The sequence below is a fragment of the Biomphalaria glabrata genome, chromosome 13, assembly GCF_947242115.1.
Source record: "Biomphalaria glabrata chromosome 13, xgBioGlab47.1, whole genome shotgun sequence".
Classification (NCBI taxonomy): Eukaryota; Metazoa; Mollusca; class Gastropoda; family Planorbidae; genus Biomphalaria; species Biomphalaria glabrata.
The window spans coordinates 4030466-4053890 of record NC_074723.1 but is presented as its reverse complement, the minus strand read 5'-3'; the positions used below and the strand labels follow the sequence as shown (position 1 = coordinate 4053890).

The 23425-nt window shown below is 33.4% G+C and overlaps 1 protein-coding gene across 1 annotated transcript; it reads left to right on the top strand.

Moving 5' to 3' along the window:
* The first annotated feature begins 1294 nt into the window (after positions 1-1294).
* LOC106072956 (uncharacterized) lies at positions 1295-16828 on the top strand. Its single transcript, XM_056008878.1, has 8 exons — positions 1295-1451; positions 4148-4712; positions 5309-5487; positions 6410-6471; positions 8471-8591; positions 9603-9699; positions 10889-10996; positions 13412-16828. The coding sequence occupies exons 2-8, from the start codon at positions 4296-4298 to the stop codon at positions 13658-13660; spliced, it is 1233 nt and encodes a 410-aa protein (XP_055864853.1). The 5' UTR covers positions 1295-1451; positions 4148-4295; the 3' UTR covers positions 13661-16828.
* The last annotated feature ends 6597 nt before the right edge of the window (positions 16829-23425 follow it).

Genomic DNA, 23425 nt, shown 5'->3' with positions numbered 1-23425 from the left:
CCTGGGATGGCCCAGCTATTCATTGCAGTGATGAGGTAACTGCCAGATAGCTTAGTGCTGAGAATTTTATTTACTAATATCTTATCTTATATACTACAGACGTTACTTCAAAAAAAGATGATTACGTCCTACACTTTGTTTATTCTTGCCAAGAAATCCCTCTTTTAATTTGTTTGGTTTATCGTGGCATTCTGGTTTATTCCAAGATATTTATAAAATTTATTAAGGGAGGCAGAGTTCAATTCCTCGATGCCTTACAATGCATTGTAAGTGTTGGCTGCCTTGCTCTTTTAATTCTAACACATATCCGAGAAGATACACAGATATCATCGTCACTAAAGCTTTTTACCATTTTAATAAAGGTGTGTAACTTTTGCTCGGTTTCTGCATATATGTATATATATATATATATATCTTTAAATCATCCATATATTATAAGCAGGCACACATTTTGTACATTTAGTGTCAACCCTAAAACCGTTTGTAGTGCCATGGAGTAATTTAGATAGTGGGTTAATCGCTAGGCAAAACAAGAGCAGAGAAAGAGAGACCCCCTGGTCTAGGCCTAAATATAGCCTACCCCTTCTTGTGTGCACAGAACCTAGTTTATCTTCCAATTATTCATACAGACTTTCAATCGTTTATCTATTATTTGGTCTTTTCTATGAATTTAATATTATTATTATGTTAGAAACGAACGAGTAGCCTATATTCATTCTCTGGCGCTGCCAGGGACGAGTTTCGTTAAAGGGAAACAAAATTCATCATAGTCCCTTTATCAGTTTCCACTGAGGAATTTTCTGTGACGTGGCAGGTTGTTATTATCCCCTCGGTTGACATAACAAAAGGATATATAGCCTACAGGCTAACTATAGGCTATTGTTTTTTTTTTTGTTTTGTTTTGTTTTTTGTTGTTTTAGATAACTTAAAATTACATAATTATACAAACGCTATAGCTATATGGCTATATGTTCCCATATTTTCGTGTGTTTTTTTTTCAAAGCAGTTTTTTGTAAATTATGAGATATTTTAATTATTATTAGTCACTGAAATAAATTTTAAACAAGTAGATCAAGAAAATTGATTAAATCGGCAATAATTTTTCTAAAAAAAAAAAAAGAGAATCGTTTTATGCACCATTTGACGAATTTAGGAAACAAAACAAAAAAATAAAATCGATTTAGAAAAAGATTTTATTGTGTATAGATCTAGACCTAGATCTAGACTACTTTTTCTAGTTTTTTTTTTCAGATCCTTAGCAATAGTAGAATATCTAGATCTATTCATTAAATGAATATTTTAAATATCTAGATTTAGATTCCTCTAGGAGTTTAGGACGACGAATTTTTTTACTGCTCATTTGGGAATAAAAAAACAGTATCGGACATGTCCTAACTTGGCAACAGTAACAGTGAAAACAATGTTTTAACTTCGGCGTCAACATGTCATGAGTAAGTTACAACAGAATATTAGATCTAGATGAGTAAATATATAGATTAGGTTTATAGTTGAAGTATATTCTAGACCTCTGCATTCCTCATTAATCTTCAGACTTAAAGACAAGCCGTATTATTATTGTAAAATATAGATCTAATCCATTATCATGATTATGATTATTCTTATTCTAAGTGACTAGTAAAACTAATTCTAGAAATCTAGATCTAAAAACACTTATTGACATTATTGTGACTTATTATGACTTATAATTAAGACTTATCATTATGGTCTTATCACTTAAAATTTAAATTGTTAGAAAGCCTGAATGTGTTGACCACTGTTGTGACACAGTTGTGTAAGTGACTAAGACTAAGTGTACACTTGTGTTGTCTGACTTGTGTGACTTGACTTGTGACTTGTTAGACTAGTCGTAGAGCTAGAACTGTAACTGTTACTATTCCTTTTATTCTAGACTCTATCAAGTTCAACTCTATCTATAGAGTCTATGCTTTGTTTTTTGTTTCCAATAAAGGCATTTATCTAATAAGCTAAAACTAAAGTCTGCTAAAGACACTAAATTGACTAAAGTAGTAAACTTTAGTAAAACTTAGTGTCTAGGGAGGTGAAAAAAAAAATATCTTTGAAAAAAATTTTTTCGTTAGTACATCATTTAAATACTTTGAAATAACTTTCTAATGGTGTATAAATTATGACTGTATGTTTAAAAGTAAGAAAGTTATTTTTTTTTTTTTTTTTTGCCGTTTTGACCTTACATCGGTTTACATGGAACAAGTGAGGAGAGAGCTTGTCGCTGGCTCAGCCGGCGAGACCCCCCCCCCCCCAGTCAAAAGTTAAAAAGTTGGAATTGAGTTTCGTAGACGATAGATCTACTTATTAAATAAGAAATTTAATAGTAGATCTAGTATTCGTAGTAAATTTCTAGCTCACAAATCTGATTATATTTATATATATTATATATGAACTTCACTTGTTTAAAATGTAAATATTGATGAAATAAACAAATTATCGGGTCTAGATCTATAAGAAATGACATAGGTGAGGACAAAATGGCGGCGTTGTGATGTAATATCTGCTACAAGATTATAATTTCACTTGTTGATGACAAACAATATCTTCCATAAAAAATAAAATAAAAACCTGAAAAGTCCATAGAGGTCAATGTTATTTTTGTTTTTCAAGTTTGTACGATGTATGATCTGAAAATTGGTAGGAATATAGCCAGACACATGTACAATTAGCAGGAAAAAAAATCAACATGGTATGACTTATCTGTGTTGATTATCAGCAAAAATAAAATTTAAAATATTTATATATTATATACTTTCAATGCAAAATATTTAAATAATTTTTTTTTTTTTAAATTGTCAAAGACAAAAATGTTCTCCATCATCAAAAGTAATCGAATTCACTCTTTTTAGCAATGATATCTTTACATATACTGAGCATAATTGATTTTAAACAAAGACCTATGTAGCAGTAAGGAAAACTCTTTCTCAAGATTTTACGTCATTTTTTGGACACCGGAACTTCCAGAATTTTACCTTACCTCCCTATAGTGTCTTGAACTACTTGAAGCTAGTAAAGGCTTTACCAGCCTTTCAACTTTGGCTTTACTAGGTTTAGACTCTCTTAGTTTTACTTTAGTTTTAAATTTTAGTACTGTACTTTACGAAGGTCCTTACTATATAGTTACTTATTTAAAACTATATCTAGAATAGAAGATATATTAGTTACAAATGTGAAACATATAACTGCAAATGTCAACTGTATCATGCTTTCCATTGAAATTATATTGAAATAAATGGAAAATGTCCAAGCACTTTTACTTCATATCTATTTCAAAATATTAAAGTGAGCATGCACCATTGATCATTCAATTAGCTTAAGTGTCCTTAAAGCTTAAATATAATGAAGATGCCTACCATAAGTCTCCCTGTGCAAGATCTATCCTGATACATTCCTCTAGACTTTTTAAAGATCATCATCATCAAACTCCATTAGAGTGAGGGCTTGAAAGGCTCAAATCCGCTCTTGCAAAAGCCCTGGACAGAAACCCTGCTGTCTTGCGTAGTGCATAAATGTCGCCATACAGGTCGAGAATTTTGGGTTTCCCAGACCTGTCGAGACGGAGATCAGCAAGTCTGGGGCAGTCAAACAGAATATGAGGCACGGTTTCCTCTTCTTCCCCACAGCGGGGGCACAGTGAATCAAAATTTGGTCATAGCCGCTATAATAGCTTGCTCATGCCTGGACAGCCTCCACCATGGGGAAGTCACGTCAGGGCGCCTCATGCGCTCCCAGACTCCACAGGCTTTTTGGGACTTGTCCCAGCACTCAAACCACTTTTCCATTTCTGTTTTTTGTATTATAGCCAGGGCTTGATGAAAGCTTACAGCCTGTTCAGTGGGTGGAATTTGCCCTTCCTGGTGGGCCAAAGAGTCTGCAATTGTGTTGCCAGTCACACCTATGTGACTCGGTACCCACTGCATTATTACAGGGGTGCCATAGCGTTGTTTAATGTTATGTGAAGCCATGATGACAGTGTTGATATTGGGGGGCCAAAGATCAAAAACAATTAAAATTTTATTAACAATGAATTTTCTTTTGTTTGATTTCTTTTACACACATATCAACCATCTAAAACTATTGTTAGTCTATTATTGACTTTACTTTTTTTTTTTTTTTACAGATGTGAATGGAGTAGATTAATAAACTATATCTGTGGCTATTTGAAAATTACTGTATAGTTTGTCTCCAGCAGTCTGTGTCATAATTTCTATTAACTACTGGTATTACTAACTTCTACTTGATGTTATAGTGTTCTTAATCACTCTGCCATGGAAGCACATGAAGCAGTTTCCATTGAACCAATCAGGGCTAATGGAAGACTAAAACTTGTGGAGTCCTTGCAGAAAAAAAGCTCTTCTAATCTTGAAAGTCCAATACCTTCAAAAAGGCTAATAGAGTCTGATGGCAATCAAACAGTGAACAGAAGACAGTACAGTTCTCTTGTCAGGTCTAGTTATGAGAAACTACAATCAGGCATGAAAGCTGAGGGAACTATAAAGACAATTTCTTATACTGACAAAACCATTGCTGACCACTCTGATTCCAGTAACTCTATAGAAGGTGCTAAAAGCCATGAAGTCAGTCTATCTTCTGCTGATCAATATACATTTAGGCAGCAGCTGGAGCATGATGGAAACAACAGGAAAAATAAAGGCTCACTGGCGTGGCAAGAGAAACAAATTAATGTAAGTATTGTCAATATTTACCAGGAAAAAAAAAGAACAAATGTTTGTAATCATAGCATTTTCTCCTTTGCTGCTCCTCGCCAATAGTGTTCTCAATGAGTGAATATTATCAGGGTGGCTTCCTGGTCATGTGGTATGTGCTCCGGGCTGTTGAGTTGATGAGTTAAAACCCTGTCCACCACCATCCCCTGCTCTCTTGCTGGAGGTTTAGGCAAACCCATAAAAAAACTTCATTCCTTAACAAACATTCATATAAAAAATATCAAGACAGGATGCATTACTATTTAAAATATTAATATTTAACTTGCCCTCTTCAGTCATTACTGTTTCCTTCAGTACTGAATAGCGAGTTACTTAAATCAGGTTTATACATTATTGTTGAACATTATACAGATTTTTTTTAAATATCACGTTTTCAGTATTTATTTTTTTATAATAAAAGCATCTTTATAATAATCCTTTCATTATTTCTCTCACTTTAGTGACTATAATTGTTGACTTTTCCTGTGAAAACTAGTAGGTATTTGAACCTTGACTTGATAAGACCTTTCTTTCTTAAAGCTACTATATTTAATATTTCTTTTTGTTTCTGTCAGGGTTTTTTAAGAAGTCCACTAAGCTCTGCCAAAGCTCAACATTTTCTTGGTTATGACTGGATCGCGTCTCTCCTGGAAAATGACTCCAATGTGATGGCTCAGAATGAAAGCTTCTTTCAGGATCTCAAAAGCTTTCGCAAGAAGTTTAGAGATGACTGCGTTGAAGAGAAGTACAAAGAGTAGGTTACTAAAGTTACTATTATTTCATTAGGAATCTTAGCCTACTTAAGTTATTTAGTAATTTTCTTTTCAAGATTTTATGCTTATTTCATTTTTCTTTTTGTAGCTTAGTTGGCAAGTGTTTCACAGCTCTAAACTTTATAATTAGGCTTACTTATTTAGACTTAGGTTCTCCCGTGCTGTTCGGTGCATTGGGCTGCAAGCTGTCTCCACAAAGATCTGTCACTGGCAATGTCTGAAGCCTCCTCCTGGTGTCCACTGTTCTGAGGTCCTCCATGAAAGTGTGGCGATAAGTTATTCGAGGATGTCCCTGTTTCCGCTTTCCTCGTGTTTGTCTCCATGTCATCGCAACTCTTGGTATGTCCCGCAAACCTCATGCGCTGTCTGTCACAACCTCACTAAGTGTTCGTTCCTGTTTGACATAGGATTTCCTTGTGAGAAACCACATTGAGAGATATTCATTTTGTTGTAAATTCCCCTTCACTCTTCTGCATTTGCTTCAAGTTGTAGTGGATCCTTGAAATTAAAGCATTTTTTTTGTCTGAACAATTTGCTATTATTAAATTGTTTGGATATTGTGAAACACAAGATTGTAGATTCCCTGGATATTTTTTTGTTGAAGTATGCCTTCAAGTCCCCTATCTCATCTCATCAGTCCCTTGACTTTCATCATAGTGGTTCTGTGACTAAATCCCATCACTTTTCCCGGTCAGTGGCTGCTCTTAGCAGAATATCAAGACAGGCCAGTCCATTCTGTTACATTGTCCATCCAGCTTTGTGAACTTGCATTTCTGAGAGCCAAAGAATTACATGACTCAAAGCTTCATCCATTAACAAATGTATTATGAGCTTAATTTAAGGTTAATGATGAGTTTCAATGAATGTTTTGTTACAAACATTATTTTTTTTTACTGTTTCTAGAGAACCTCACAGGTTGATTGAAGTGGAGCCACAGATTGTGAAAGAAACTCTGACTAAATCAAGTAAACTATTTTAGCATTCAGTTCATTTAAAAAACAACACTGATATGAAGATAATCACAAGATAAAACTTTAGACTACAGTTTCCTTAAAATAGATTAAATCAAAGGAGAAGATGTAGTTTTTTCAAATTTATTTTGTTATTATTTTTGATAAAATGTGCACATAATTTAAATATCAAACCTAAAGCAGTTTTACCTTTATTTCATCAAGACATTGGTTAATGGTGGCAGTAACTCTTTGGAAATCATTCAGATAACTTGAAAAGATTTTTTTTAAGTTCTTTTATTACTGCAATGTCCATTTTAGAATCTAGAATATCTTGCAACTTGTATCTTCAAAATCTAATAATAAAAGAGTTTATAAAAAAATATTGATCCTTACGAAAATTTGTTGTGATTACAAGGACTTGTTTCTCATATAAAGACAACACAACAGAAACATACACATAAATACAACAGACAACATGAAGAGTTCATTCAGCGACTACACACAGGTATTTTGGTGCATTTCATGTTCCCTGATCAATGAGTGGCGGTGATAGAGTCTGACCGAGTGAGGTACGAACGAGTTTTTGTTCCGCTCCGTTCTTGTTTTGATTGACAGCAGTCGCCCACTTTGCGACGACCTGGCGTAGTTCTGATGGAGCGGGTGGCCATTGTCTTCCAAGATTTTTTCGATTTTTCTTAGGCACGTTTGTTCAAAAAGTTCCTTTAAATGTGGTAATGTTGTGAGTGTGATTTTTGATGCTTTTTTAATGATGTTTTCTAGACGTTACAACAGTTTAGATGAGGCATTGCCTTGCCAACAACTTATTCCGTATGTTAGCAGATTTTGTACAGTTGCGCCGTAAAATGTCTCAAGGACCTTCTTGTTTAATTTAAAACTGTTGAGTTTGTATAGAAAAAAGAGTCGCTGGGCTGTTTTCTTTGTCAGAGTTCCAAGGTGGTCTTCCCATGAAAGCTTGTTGTTGATGATAACGCCTAGATATTTATATGCCTTTACTTGTTCTATAGATGTAGTGTTTATTTGCAGTTCACGTATTGTTTGTTTTTTCTTTCTAAAATCTATTATAAGTTCTTTAGTTTTTGTTACATTCAGTTCTAGAAAGTTGTCGGTGCACCAGTTTGTAAACTCTTCTATCGAGCTTCGATACTGAGTTTCGTCTCCTGAAATAAGACCGACTATGGCAGTATCATCAGCGAATTTAATGAGTTAACTGAGTCATAGATGCTTCTTATGTCATTAGTGTAAAGAGTGTATAGTACAGGAGAAAGCACACAACCTTGTGGAGCACCCTTACATAGTACTCGAGTTGACGATTTGGTGTTGTTGACTTTAACATACTGGGGCCGTTGGGTTAAAAAGTTTAGAACCCATGCTTGTAAGTAAGGGCTTACATTTAAGTTACTCAGTTTGTTTATCATTAGATGTGGCTGTATGGTATTGAAAGCCGAGGAGAAATCTACGAAGAGGACTCGTGCGTAGGTTTTGGGTATATCGAGATGCTTATAAAGATGGTCCAAAAGCAATAGAATGGCATCCTCAGTTCCTCTAGTTGCTTTGTATGCAAATTGGTGAGGGTCTAGGCTGTTATTGACTTTTGCTACAAGTTGTTTAAGCATATATTTTTCAAAACATTTCATAACAATAGGTGTTAGTGCTACTGGGCGGAAATCATTTAAGCAATCTATTTTTGGTTTCTTAGGCACTGGTATGATTTCTGAAGTTTTCCAGATGTTTGGAATTACGCACGTTTGCAATGACTGGTTAAAGATATGACAGAAGATAGAAGAAATTTGCTCCGCACATGGCTTGATCAGCTTGCCACTAATTTTGTCTGAACCATTCCACATTCTTTTTTTTTTTAAGCTCAAAATTTGAATACTAGATTATAGATATTTGTTTTTCTGTGAGTTCAATCAAATATTTTTTCAAAGTAAATATCTGTATGTCATTATCTTTGTTATTATATGGTTATATCAATAAGATTTTTTTTCAGAGTTAGAGGCCTTCACTGTAAATGAAAGACTGTTTACTGAAAATTTAGTTCAAAATAAAGAGAATACTACTCAAATAGCGAGAGACAGACAACCAAAAAGTAGCAATGTGCGTCTTGCAAGGTAAAGTCAACAATGAACTAGATATATTGCATTCACTTTAAAATATTTTAGACTTGATTTATGCTGGACTACTGTTAAAGAAGAAATTTTATTTTTTTGTTTTTAAACTCATTGTATGTTATAATTTCAACATATGGTCAGAGTCTTCCGAACTTAGTCTTGTTGCATCAGTTTAAATATTGTAAACATCACAAACTTGAAAATGTGTGAGCACCTCCAGGAAGTTGTGACTGGCAACACCAGAGCAGACTCCTTGGCCCGCCAAGAGCTGACTTTGAGTTTCCATCATTCCCTGGGGCAACAAGTCACAAAAAGCCAAGTGGAGTCTGGGAGCCCATGAATTGCCCTAATTGCACTTCCCCAAGGTGGAGGCTGCCCAGATTCTCGATTTCAACTTGTTTTGTGACATACAATTACTAATCAAATCAGCAGGTTTTCTATCTAGGACTTTTGCGAGAGAGGATTTGAACCTCTCGAGCCCTCACTCAAATGGACTTTGATGATGATGATGATGATTGTTAATATTCCCGAAAGCCTTGTGCTATAGATTATTCAAAACAATTTAAATTTGAAAATAAACTCCTGTTACTGTCATTTTAAAAATTTAATTATAAGAATTTTTTTACACAATTTAATAAAAAAATATAAAAATCATTATAATTTTTGGTATGACATGTCTTAAAAAATTATAGCATTAATGAGGACCTACTTTCTTGATTCTATAAATTATTTAGCAATTAAAATAAAACAAAAATTGCTTTCAGAAAATGCTTAATAAACTCAGTCTGCTATTTAGATGACTTACAAACCAATCATTCAATTGGCCATTTTAAATTTGTCTAGTTTCATATACAAACCTTCCAAACTGCATGTCCTTGTAGTTTACATTTTACATAGATTCAGTATGAATATAACAAACTCAATGAGTTAACATGTAACTGTCTTTTTCAATCTCTAATGAAACTAGTGTCTTAATGCTTATACATTGTTTAACAATCTTGAATTCAACAGAGTCAGCATTCCACAGTCAGTGTTACAAGAATCCTACAAAGTAAAGCCACATCGTCGAGGAAGTTTTGAATCATGTGATTCTTTTGCTCTCAGAGATGTAAGTTTACAAAAGGTCTTAGTGGCAAATGGGCAGGATAGAAAAAGAAGTAACAAAATTCCTTTTAGCCTTTGGTTCACATGGCGCAGATGATGTAAAGCTCATCAAGTTCTATGATTAATGAGGGTGTCATGTTGCCAGCACAATGACCTACTGCCTTTTCTTGATCAACTAATGTCAGATACTCATTAGAGTTGGGTCAAGAGCATCTTACAAATTTTGAAGTTCCTAGTTCTAGTGATCATCAGGGTTCAAACTTAATACCTCCAAATTTGGAAGCTAAGTGCTTCTTTGCTACCACACCATTCTTCATCCAGAATCTAACTATTTAAACATGCCTACTATATTTACTAGAACCATTATTCAAAATCTGCCTAAAATCTATTCTTCAATTGTAATTATTTGTGCTGCTAAGTTATAATTTTTTTTTTTGCATTATAACTAATATCTAAATACCCAAATGTTGTCCATCTCTATCTGTATTAAAGTTTTCTTTTAGAATTTTTTATCTTGGGGTGACTTTTTTTTAAATAAATAAAAACATTTTTTAATCACTGCTTTTGAAGCAATATTGACTCATTTCTCATGGCAGGAAAACTTCAGATAATGTTAAAAACAGATATCTGTCATAGCTTTCCTATTATATAACTCTATCTACTTATAACTCTGTAGAAACTACCTTAGGTCTCTCCTTGTCTCCCTGGTTCAGCTGTAGTTAACAGAATAAAACAATTCAACCACTAGATCAAACACATAAACTTTAATAATCTTTTACTGCATATCACACACAAGCTGGACTCTGGCAACTAAACACACTTCCGGTCATTCACGCAGAGTGTAAAAATAGATTATACATACATACACACATTGATCCGAGACATTATCTATAACTATTATATATAACAATTCAAAATGTAACTTTAAAAAAATCTCCCTGTAGATCTTATAATTTTTTGTTTATCAAAATTGTAACAATTATTGGTTTCCCTTTTTTATTTATCTACTTTTATTTAACTAAATGAGATAACATTGTGAAAATTAAATTAAATAAGCAATACAAGAACTTCCTAAGTCTGTATATCAACTGAGTCAAAGACAGCCACATTCTATCCACAATGAAATAATTTGTTTTAAGAAGATTGGGTGAATAAATTAAGTTTTCTTTTGATGATCTTTTTTTTTTATCTAGCATTGCCTAATGGGATGGGAGAACTCCCAGCCAGCTATGATTCCTCACGCCAGATCTTTGGATTTGAGTTCAGAGGTCACAGGTCACAAAGTGCCACATACTGTTACAGTAAGTAACATGAGTTTTTGTTGTTTTTTTTGTTTTTCAGACATTTTCAAAACTAAATGATCAGGAGGGATAAAATTTCATCTTAGAATATGTGAACAGGAAGAAGAAGATCTGTCTTACAAAGATGGCTGCCTGGTTGTGCGATTTGCATGCTGGACTGTCGTTCGAATTTATCGATGGTCCTGGGTTCAAACCCTGTCTGCTCCCATCCCCGTCATCCTGCGGGACATTTGGATTAGGAAGCAAACTATCTTCAACTCTGAAGGAACATTTGAAACATGTAAAACAAACAAACATAAATAACAAAATATTTTGCTAACAATTTTCTTTTTTCATTCAAACATTTATCTTTTCTTAAAAGTAAAAGATGATCCTGAAAAGAGAAGACAGTTATGTCCTTCACATGTATATGTATTTAATCTAGTTAAACAGAGACTTAAACTCTATTAAGTCATTGGTTTTTCTTGCTGATTTAGACTTAAAGGAAAGACCTAATTGCAATCAGAATACTTTGCAAACATTTTACATTGATGGTTATTTTGGAACTACACAATTTGTTTTGCCTTTCTCTACGAAACAAAATTTAGTAGAAGTTAGATATAGAAATTTCCATTGTTTTACCTGTCTGGGACTACAGGCGTAGTGCTATTTTTAAGCTTCAACTAGAATAACATTTACTTTAGTTGTTTGCTGAGCTACATGATTCCTCTCCCTTGTTAGAGAAAAGGCTGAATCAATCTTCTTATATAATACAGGCGTTACTTCAAAAAAGAAGATGATTACGTTCTATGCGTCATGCATTTAGTTATGCATATTTATCCAATGACTTAAATTCTGCCAAGTCACTGGTTTTCCTGGCTAGCTCAGGAAACATATACTACATTGTTAAAAAAAATATTGAAACCAAAAACTTACACCAACTCATTCACAACTGGGTCTTTTCTCAGTAAACTGACTCTTTAGTTTTAGAAATAAAATTTAGAATGATATCCTTTTGTGAAAATATTTACAGGAAATTTAACATCAATGTACAAATAATGTCTTGGTTTTTACAAAGTTTATACCAACTGACTCTGTCTGTCTGGAAAACAAAAAGTTTGTACACGTTATTTTGCCCACACCCAATCTCGGATCAAGTTGAAATTTCACACAATTATTTCTTGAACCTGACAAAACAAGAATTGATTTTAAAAAATTAACCAATTAATTAATTAACTATTGGTAACTAATTATTTTGTTTGGTATCTTGATGAGGTAAAGAAATAGTACTTGACTGATGTGGCCATATAAGTTGAATTAGTTCCCTTTATGCTTTGCTTAAAAGTTTGAAACTTACAATAGATAACTATTAAAACCTTCTATTTTTATAAGCCATATGCTGGCAGTGTGTGGTTAGCATATTGGCTTGAGCAGGCTTTAGCCCTCAAGTTTGAATTCAAGTCATACAACTTTTTTTTTTTTTTAATAAAAGGCATTTTAAAAAGCCATCACGGTCACCTTAACTATTTCAGTGCAGTGTTACTCTCAGCGAGTAATTTTGCTAGTGCTGGTCAGTGCGGCATTACTCTCAGCGAGTAACTTGGTTTATAATATTTATTTCACTATCTTTATTATGCTAAACTTTTTTATTTCTCTCTTTTTTTTTATTTCCCGGATGCGGGAGTGAATGTTCTTTGTTTTGACAGTAGATTAAATGCAGTTCCAACAGGTTTAAAAAAAAATAGACAACATTATGTTAATGGTTCCTCTTTTTTAGTTTAAATTCCTGAAATGTAAATAATACAATCTCTTAGTTCATTTGTTCATCTTTTATGAAATTTATGGTGATAAAATGTGTATAGTTTTGCGATTTTTCAATATTTATGGATTAAATGTTTAATTAAAAGGTTAAATCTTTCAGTATATCAATTTTTTAATGAATTTTTAAAATATTTTCTTTTTCCATACTTATTTTAAAATTAATGAAAAAAAAATTTGTTTGAATAATTTATTTGATTTATTATACTTTTGTAGCCAATTCATTTTCCTTTAAATAAAATCAAATATGTTAGATTATTTTATAAAATAAAAAAGTTATAGTTGTTTTAGAAACTCTACCCCCCTTGAAAATTTGTGTTCGTTCCGAAAAACTCCATTTTTTAGATCAAAATAATTCGAACTGAAAGAGTTAACCCAGATACCCCTTCTTCCCCCGACATTTTCCCAACTGGTCCAGACATGTGATAGGGTCAAAGCGTTTTGAGAAAGCTAAAAGCATGAATGAAAATAAGTGGTAAAAATATTTCTAATCGCACAGATTTATTATTGATTATCGAGATTTATTACAAATTTAATTACATGACTGATCCATACTAATTGATATTATTACAGTTTATATAAGCTTTGATTTTTTAAAAGTATTTTTTTCTATTTTAGACTCTGGAGGAAGTAGAAAAATTGTATGCTGAAAGACAGCCTACTTGTCCTAAAGAACTGTCTAGATGGAGAAAGCACTATTTGAATGCAGCCAAAAATATGCCCATCCCAGGATTGTCTCACTTGAAGTGTTCCACAAAAGAAAATTTGAAACAGACCACAGATGACCTGCTGAATTCAATACATTTAATCTCATTTGAGATGGAAAAATTAAAGAAAGAGAGACAACTGGAGAAGTGGAGTGTTTAGCACAAGTCATTCTTAATAGATTTAAAAGATGTTTTTAAGATTTATTTGTAAGTAGTGTTTAGAAGATATAAAAAGTGCTTCAAAGATATAAAGTATTTTCAACATTTAAAAATAGTATTAAAAAAAATATATATTTTAAAGAAGCTTTCAAAATTATGGTTGTTCAATATAGCTTTTTGGATTAATTGAAGTGTGTACAAAACAAATCAGCCTACTTAAATTAACCATATTTTCTTGTTATAAGTACATTCAAAATAGAATCTAATTGGCTAAAACGCTGCCTGGCCATGTGACATGCACTCTGGACTGTCATCTCATCCTCCAGGCTAGAACCCTGTCTCCCACCATGATTAGACATTAATTAGAAATAAGATGCTTATCTATTAAAATAGATATTTTCCTTTTGTTTAGTGTCTTTAAAGAATCTTGCATTGCATTTTCGTTAATTCTGTTAACCCCCCCCCCTCTCCCGTGTGATTAGTTCGACTTATTGTGCATATTGACACTGTATATCTGAATATATCATTCACACTGACTATTGTAATAAGTTATAACTTTATCAAATAACAGCTATGGTTGTCATTGATTCAACCTATTCTGCAAAGTTTTGAGTTTGTGTACTAGGTAGGCCTACATCAAAAAGACTTGGTATATATTGACATTGTACGGTATATCTTGGTTTATCATTTAGGACATCCTAGTGTGAGCAGTTTAGTTTGAACTGCCATTTTGCTCTGTTTAGATTGTATGTCGCTTGGTTTAACTTCCAATTAAATCCATTGTATGTTGAATGCAGTACTTGTACTAATGGCTGGGATTACTATATATTTATAGCTTTAAATTTTTTTTTTGTCTTTCTATTTAACAAATACATTTTTTTTTGTTTCATAGTTTTGTTAATTGCAAATTTTTACTGCATTTTTGCATATGTTTACTGTATCCATGTCTATGTACATAAATATTGTAGCAGCCAGTGTAATGTCAACTTGATTTTTGTAAAGATAGTTTCATGTAATTTACTGAATGAGTAACAAAAAAAAACTAAAACAAATAAAAAACTTTTCTTACTCATTGTAAACCAGTTAAACAGATGAAAAACTCAAAATACCAAGATGTAACAACTGATAAGCTATCGAATCCGTACGTTGACACATTTATTTAAAAAATCAAACAAAGCATTAGGATTTATTAAAATATTTTTTTTACAAATCAAACAAGAACTTAAAAGAACAATGCTATATAACTTTAGTTAGGCCAACATATGCATACTCTGTTTGTGAGCCCTCAACTCAAGAAAAATATTTAAAAAAACTGGAATAGACACAAAATAGAGCACTAGGACACTTCAGGACAGAAGACTAAAAAAGTAAAGTAGCAATAATACATAAAACACTGAACCATAATTTATTTATGCAAATACTCAGAAAGACATAGATAGAGGCACATTTTTTATTCCATATGCTAGGACAAATTGTATAATTCTTTTCTAGTGGAAAGGGTTGCTTGAATCTGCCAGGAAAACCAGTGACTTAGCAGAGTTTGAATCTCTAATTAACATGCATGGCTAGATTGAGACTTGGATACACACAGGATGTAATTATCTTCTATTTAGAAGGAGCTTCTGTAATTTATAAGAATAGATATTTCTGCTCAAAGCGCCATAAGTGCATTTTAAACTTGAGTGGAAGGTAATTATTTTCTACTTTAGCTTAATCATTAATTTAAAAAAAAAAATAAGTTCTGTAATACTTTTATTTCCACTTTTCAGTTGTACAAGGAACTGTCAATGTAATTTTTAAAACTAATTTCATTTATTGTATGGATAAAGAATTGGGGTGGGGGGGGGGGTGAGGAGTTGAATAAAACTCTTTATAAATGCCTTGAAAGTCTAATCATATTGGTTTATATTTCACTGAAGTTAACATTTAAAAATGATAACCTGACATTACTTTCTAAATGATTAATTAATCTGTAATTATTTATTGTTATTTATGTCTCTACAATGAGTGATATTATTAATGGCATTGCTATAAAGTACCGCTAACCTAGCTGATATGTTATCTTGGAATTGCTTGGATTTTTTTTTTTTGTTTTTTTTTTTTTTGTTTGATAACTTTTGGTTCTCTCTATTTCCCACATTTATGTCCCTTGTTTTTAACCTCATCTCAGTTCAAAGCAGTGTTAATAAAGGCTAATTGAAAGAAGAATAAACATTAGCTTGAGTTGAGTTTCATGAATGTTTATTATGTCACCATCTTGACCAAGGCTAACTCACTTAACACAAAGGGCATTACTAGCCGAAACAAAGAGACATAACACTTCTAATGCATACAAGCTCTAATGGTAAGAAACTTGATGCTGTCTCATGTAAAAACTTTGTCTTTATTATCATTAGGAGTTATCTCCTCTTTAATGATGCTATTCTGATCTGTATTTCTCCAAGCCACTATTGTCCTTGGTGACTACATTATTTACTTGTTCACTTTGAAACTGTCTGGAGTTGGTATACTATTTACTTGGGTGAAAGTAGTCTATTTTATTTCCTGTCAAGTCCTTTTTTCACCCTTAAATACAACGGAAATATTTTCACAATATCAGAAACAGCAAACCAGGATGAATGTGTTGTTTTAATCAACTTTTTCAAACTATAGTGGTTATTGTTATTTGAAAAGAAAAACTTTGACAGTATGTTAGACAATGATAAAAGATCTAGTCTGGATTTGTTGGGTTTAAGATTTAGTCCTAGTTGGGTTGTTTTGATGTTCACTTTTTTCTCAGGTATGAGACTATGTTATAGAGATTATTACTTGTTATAGAGAATATTACTTTTGATAAGTAAGATTTCAATCCAATCTCATGGTTTGATCGGTACGTGACGTTTTGGCGACGCCGTTTTGGCCCCGCCGTTTTGGCGACGGGACGTTTTGGCGCGAGATATCATTTGACGATAATTTAATAAGCACATAGCTTTTATAACAATGTTTATTTCACTCTCACTCTATTGTATGTATAGTATGAATTCTAACACCGTTCAGCGAATTTTTTTTTTTTTTAATTATAAAGGTTTTGCTTATTTCATGAATATAGGCCTATAATAAGTCAGATTCCTGAATGGTAATGACATGCTATATGTGAGTTCTGCTAATCGCACTGGATGACATTTTTGGATTTCTTTCCAAAAGATTTTTTTTTAATTTGACATTAGTGTAATATACGAACTAGCTAAGTGTCACACTTTAATATAACAAAAACCATGTTAACATCTAAAGCTCTATTACGCTGAATGACGACAATCACTCCACACATAGTAAAGATCAAGACACGGAATGTGGTCAGTACAAACTCTAACGTGAATCCACAAATATAAACAAACAGTATGGGCGACAATAGATAGAACAAATTCATGACACTAAGATATTTTGAAAAGATATATTTTGAGAAATTTGGTAGGGGTGATTTGGGTGACACATCTCGCATTGACGCAGGTAGAGTTAAACAAATGAAGACAGGACCAGCACCGAGCACTGGTCGTTGGCGTGATGCGTCTGGCGATCATCTCCTTGGAAATGGTCATTACATGTGACACCTATCCCGCCCCTCCTCTTCTGCTCACATTTCACTACTTGTATATACTCTTTCCTCCAGCCCTCCCCTCTCTCACCATGGTGTCTATGTATACTTCACTTAAAGTATTTTGAGAAACATGGTACATGTATATATTTTTACTTATTATTAGCAAGTGTTTGGTATGTATAGCTGGAGATACCATACAGTCTAACCTTTTTGAAAATAAAAGTGTGCCTTTTAATAAACACACATACACAAGCCAAAATGTTTATTAAAGAAAATGATGTGAAAAACAAACACACATTTACATTTAGTAAGTGAAAAATATGTCTTAACACAAACACTCATGCAAAACATAGATATGAATAATTCTTTTTAAAAGAAATAATACATTAACGTACATAATGCATTTCGCGCCAAAACGTCGGCGCCAAAACGTCCTGCTTCGTGGTTCGATGCTTACAAATCCATATAAAAAAGGTAGCCTTTAAACATAATGGATTCAGAAAACTTAACACTGACATTTCAGCTCTAACAATTTTATCTTATCTTATATAATACAGAAGTTACTTCAAAAAAGAAGATGATTCTGTCCTATGCGTCATGCATCTTGTCATGCAGTTAATCAATGACTTAAATTCTACTAAGGCACTGGTTTTCCTGGCTAGCTCAGGCAACCCATTCCATGCTCTAATAGCACTAGGGAAGAAGGAATATTTGTACACATTTGTCCTAGCATAGGGGATGAGGAATGTGCCTTTATCTTTGTGTCTTTCTGAGTATTTATTAGATTTTGTATTTGCATTTGAAGATTATGGTTCAGTGTTTTATGTATAATTGCTACTTTACTTTTGAGTCTTCTATCCTGAAGGCTTTCTAAATTTAGTGATTTTGCTAAAGGTGTTACTCTAGTCAAAATGTGAATATTTGTTTGTTACGAATCTCACAGATCTATTTTTTGTCTGTTCCAGTTTCTTATTGGTTTTTTTTTTAGTTGAGGGGTCCCAAACAGAGGATGCATATTCTATTATTGGCCTAACCAAGATAAAAAAAAAATATTTATAGAAATTTCTTTTAATAAACCCTATTGCATAGTTTGATTTCTTGATGGTTTCATAAATATGGGGATTCCATGACAGTTTTTCACCTAGGTATTTTACTTTTTTAGTCTGTGTTACTGGTTTAACATGAATAAGATAAGTGGAATTAATTTGTTTTAGTTTTTTTGTTACCTTAATAACTGTCATTTTTCTGGGTGGAAAGACATGCTCCAATTTGATTCCCATTTCTGTAATTCATCTAATTCTCTTTGTAAAATTTCTGTATCTTGTGTTGTTTTTATTGTTCTATATATTATGCAATCATCTGCGAATAATCTGACTTTTATTCTTGAACTAATGCAATTTCGTAAATCATTTATTTAAATTAAAAATAGTTGTGGACTAACGACTGTTCCTTGAGATGCACCTGATTTTACTGATATAGGTGTTGATTTAGAGTCATTTATTATTACAGTTTGTTCTCTCCCTATCAGAAAATCATGAATCCATTGATGTAATGAACCAGCAATGCCAAAATATTTTAATTGCTTAAGCAAACTGGTGGAGAACTTTTCAAAGGCCTTGGGAAAATGTAATAAGATAGCATCTATTTGTTCACTATTATCTAAACCTTTTGAAAAATCATCATTTAGTCCTATTAGTTGTGTTTCACATGATCTATATTTCCTAAAGCCATGTTGGTATGGCGTAACAAAATTATGTTGTGTCTAAGTGGTTTATGATGTTGCTACATATAATGTCTTCTAGGATTTTACATGTGATGCTGGTAAGTGATACTGGTCTGTAGTTTCCTGAGTCATAATTTTCGCCTTTTTTAAATAGAGGGGTGATATTAGCTTCTTTCCAGTCCCTTGGTGCTCTGCCCTGGTTAAGCAATGCCTGAAAAAGTATTTTGAACAGAAAAAGTATTTTGAACACTAGTGCTAGCTCATTGCTTAATTCTTTGAGTAATCTAGCTGGAATACCATCAGGTCCAGACGCTTTATTTGGTTTAATGTTCACTAATAGTTTTTGGATTCCCTTTTCTTGTACTTCTATATCTCCTATGTTGTCTACTTGGTTCAAATTCAGTAATATGTCTTTGTCTCCTGGGGCTGAGAATGCTGATGCAAAGTATTTATTTAGGATGTTAGCTTTAGTTTAAATATGTTTTATTAACTTCCCCTTCCCCAGACCAACCCTGTATTATAGTCTTATATGTTTTAGCAATCTTCAAAGCAATCTAAACATAGTCGTCGGGAAATGTAACATCGGAGTGACAGCTAGCACTTAGAAGACGACAGGCACCTGAAGTTAATAGAAACAAAGAGTAGCAGAAGCGTTTGTTGTTCGAGGAAACGTGTTGGGTTAATTAGGATTTACATTCAAATGCAGACATGTCTTTGTGAACTTGATCCAATGCACTTAGGGCGTCTGAATGACTGATTGATCCAATGCACTTAGGGCGTCTGAATGACTGATTGATTCAATGCACTTAGGGCGTCTGAATGACTGATTGATTCAATGTACTTAGGGCATCTGAATGACTGATTGATTCAATGTACTTAGGGCGTCTGAATCACTGATTGATTCAATGCACTCAGGGCATCTGAATGACTGATTGATTCAATGCACTTAGGGCGTCTGAATGACTGATTGATTCAATGCACTTAGGGCGTCTGAATCACTGATTGATTCAATGCACTTAGGGCATCTGAATGACTGATTGATTCAATGCACTTAGGGCGTCTGAATCACTGATTGATTCAATGCACTCAGGGCATCTGAATGACTGATTGATTCAATGCACTTAGGGCGTCTGAATGACTGATTGATTCAATGCACTTAGGGCGTCTGAATCACTGATTGATTCAATGCACTTAGGGCATCTGAATGACTGATTGATTCAATGCACTTAGGGCGTCTGAATGACTGATTGATTCAATGCACTTAGGGCGTCAAAAAAACTGATTGATTCAATGCACTTAGTGCGTCTGAATGACTGATTGATTCAATGTACTTAGGGCGTCTGAATGACTGATTGATTCAATGTACTTAGGGCATCTGAATGACTGATTGATTCAATGTACTTAGGGCATCTGAATCACTGATTGATTCAATGTACTTAGGGTGTCTGAATCACTGATTGATTCAATGCATTTACTGCATCTTTGTGATTGATTGATTCAATGCATTAACTGCGTCCTTGTGACTGATTGATTCAATGCATTTACTGCATCTTTGTGATTGATTTATTCAATGCATTTACTGCGTCCTTGTGACTGATTGATTCAATGCATTTACTGCATCTTTGTGATTGATTGATTCAATGCATTTACTGCGTCCTTGTGACTGATTGATTCAATGCATTTACTGCGTCCTTGTGACTGATTGATTCAATGCATTTACTGCGTCCTTGTGACTGATTGATTCAATGCATTTACTGCATCTTTGTGATTGATTTATTCAATGCATTTACTGCGTCCTTGTGACTGATAGATTCAATGCATTTACTGTGCTTTGGAGAATAATTGATTCAAAGCATGCACTGCGACTGATTGGGACAGAAAATAAATAATCTTGCTTCTTTCTCTGCTTTTATTGTTCCTGATGCTTTGAATCAGTGGTTCCCAGACTTTTTCCCTTAACGGAACACTTCGCACATTCTGAGTATTTAATGGAACACTTATCTTATTCTTCAAGAGAGGTTATTTCGTGTGTGGCCTACTAAGTTAATTATTCCAGTAGTTAGTGGAACCACCTATTCAGGCCTCACGGAACACAGTTTGGGAAACACTGCTTTAAATGTTTAATTAGATCTTTTAGCATTAATATTACTTTTACGATGTGCCAAGAAAACAAGTATTATCAAGATTTTGCGTCCGTGAGTTGTTGCGGTTTCATTTTATATTCATAACTATTTTTCTTTTCAAGAAATCAACTTTATTTTTCAGTGATTGCTCCCTAGAGGTTTATGACTTCTGTGTGTAGACAGACAGATGACTGTAATATAAAGCAGCATATCAATTTCGATAGTGCTCGCTTGAAATGTTTGTTTTTTTTCTGAAACCTGGCTCAATGATACAAGGTTCAACTCCTCGGCTAATCTCGATTAGTTTCGCGTATCCTCAGTAGACAGAGTTGAGCAGAGTTGTGCTTCCTCTGTGCAAAGAGGCAGCACGGAAAACCTTCGATATACTCCCTCCTCCTACTGGTCCACAAGAGAGATTAGACCATAGTGATCAGAGCATGCTATAAGCATGAAAGTTGAACTACACGAAAGCTATTCAAAAAAATATGATATGCCCTGGATGACCAAAAACTTCCAACCTCTTAGTAATGAAAGAAAAGAAAGTTTAAGGCCAATAACCAAAAGTTCACACATACTAAAATGACTTGAAGAACACACACATATTAAATGGGGGATGGGTTAAAGTCAAGCATGCTTGGATAAATTTAAAAACGATAATAAGTTGTGCCTCAAAATGAGAACGACTATGAGTTGAGGGAGAGGAGAAATTTACTAACATACTGTTATATCATTAGTGTGTAATCAGACAGTTGGAGAGCCCTCACGAAGGCTGTAGGACAAACATTTGAGACTCAAAGAAAAGCCATTATCGAAGACATGTGCAGAAGACGGAAAGAAAACTTAAATAGACCGCCAGTGGGCAACGGCTTTGTCTGCACGTGAGCTGGAAAATATGCAGGTACAAAATTTGTACCAGACAGACGGAGTTAATGTAAGCTTTAAAAAAGAGTCTTATCTTATAAAAATGCAGACGTTACTTTAAAAAAAGAAGATGACTACGTCCTACGTGTCATGCATCTAGTCATGCATGTTAACCAATGACTTAAATTCTGCCAAGTCACTGGTTTTTCTGCCTGGCTCAGGCAACCCATTCCATGCTCTATAATAGCACTAAAGAAGAAGGAGCATTTGTGCAAATTAGTCCCAGCAAATGAAACGAGGAATGTGTCCATGTGATCAAACCACATTCCAATTAGGATCAATAAAGTAGTCTGTTGGAGATTTTCGCGAAAAAAAAAGACAAGGACGCTACATTGAATTCTCTGTTGCCAACTAAATAGCTAACAATTATCCTAGAATTTTAACACTACCTCACTGCCGGGGCAGTTAATCTTCGTATCAAATCCTTTATATTACCGCTAGTTAGTTGCCCATTTTTTTTAAACACGTTTTAAATTATAGAGTAGATGTCTGATGATTATTTCTTGTTGAAATTTTTCTGTGCAATCAACAGAAAAGCTTAGAATATTGGATTTCTGCAGTGCTAAGTGCACAAACCTACCTTGACATATCACTTTTGAAAAACATCTAGCTTATCAACACTTCCTTTATATTTTGTTCACCGGATACACCATATTGCGAGCTATTTATAGTTTTTCCGTCATGTATGGAAATCTTTATTAAGTACTGCATGTTCAGAAACGCTCTAGTGACCAGTTTTAACTAGGAAGTCTGACTTAGAGAAGTATGTAATAAACCGAAATAAATGTCGTATGCGCGATAATTATATTTCCCCGTCTGCTTACCCCCCAACCTACGTCTGCTCACGATATCTTAAAATTTGTCTCTCTTTTTTAATTCAATTGTTATAAATGTATTTTATTTCGTTCTATCTCTTTCCCTTCTTCATGCTTAAATACATTTAAAAAAAAGGGGGGAGGATATTTTTTATTTAAGATAGAAGGAATATCATTTTGGAAGTCAAAATTGAACGTAACGAATGCTATAGTAACACACAAGCAATCTGGAATGTTTCAGCACTTCGAGACTGAAGAACTTCTTCAAACACTTCAGATCAAGCGATGTCATCGATAGCGCGATTTCATTAATTGATCTAACATCTGGTCCATCATAATGAAATAGTTGCATTACAAAATAAATAGATTCTGAAAGAATAAAGAAAAAAAAAAATACTAAAAAAAACAAAACAAAGGGAAAGAATCGCTAATTATTGTCATTTATCCGAAATTTATAAGGTTTAGCTTCCTTTTTGCTATATGAAACAAAATTCACTAATTGGTTAATTTGTGGATTGATTCGTATATTGTCATTGGTCATGAATAATCGTTCAAAATTTCAACTTGATCCAAGAATGGAAAGTGGGAGAAAAAAATGCCAAAACGTAAT

Excerpts from the sequence above, each read along its gene's own strand:
- LOC106072956 (XM_056008878.1), top strand. The coding sequence starts at position 4,296 with ATGGAAGCACATGAAGCAGTTTCCATTGAACCAATCAGGGCTAATGGA. Across the intron at positions 4,713-5,308 it reads GGCAAGAGAAACAAATTAAT|GGTTTTTTAAGAAGTCCACT; the intron begins GTAAGTATTGTC and ends TGTTTCTGTCAG. Across the intron at positions 6,472-8,470 it reads AGAAACTCTGACTAAATCAA|AGTTAGAGGCCTTCACTGTA; the intron begins GTAAACTATTTT and ends ATTTTTTTTCAG.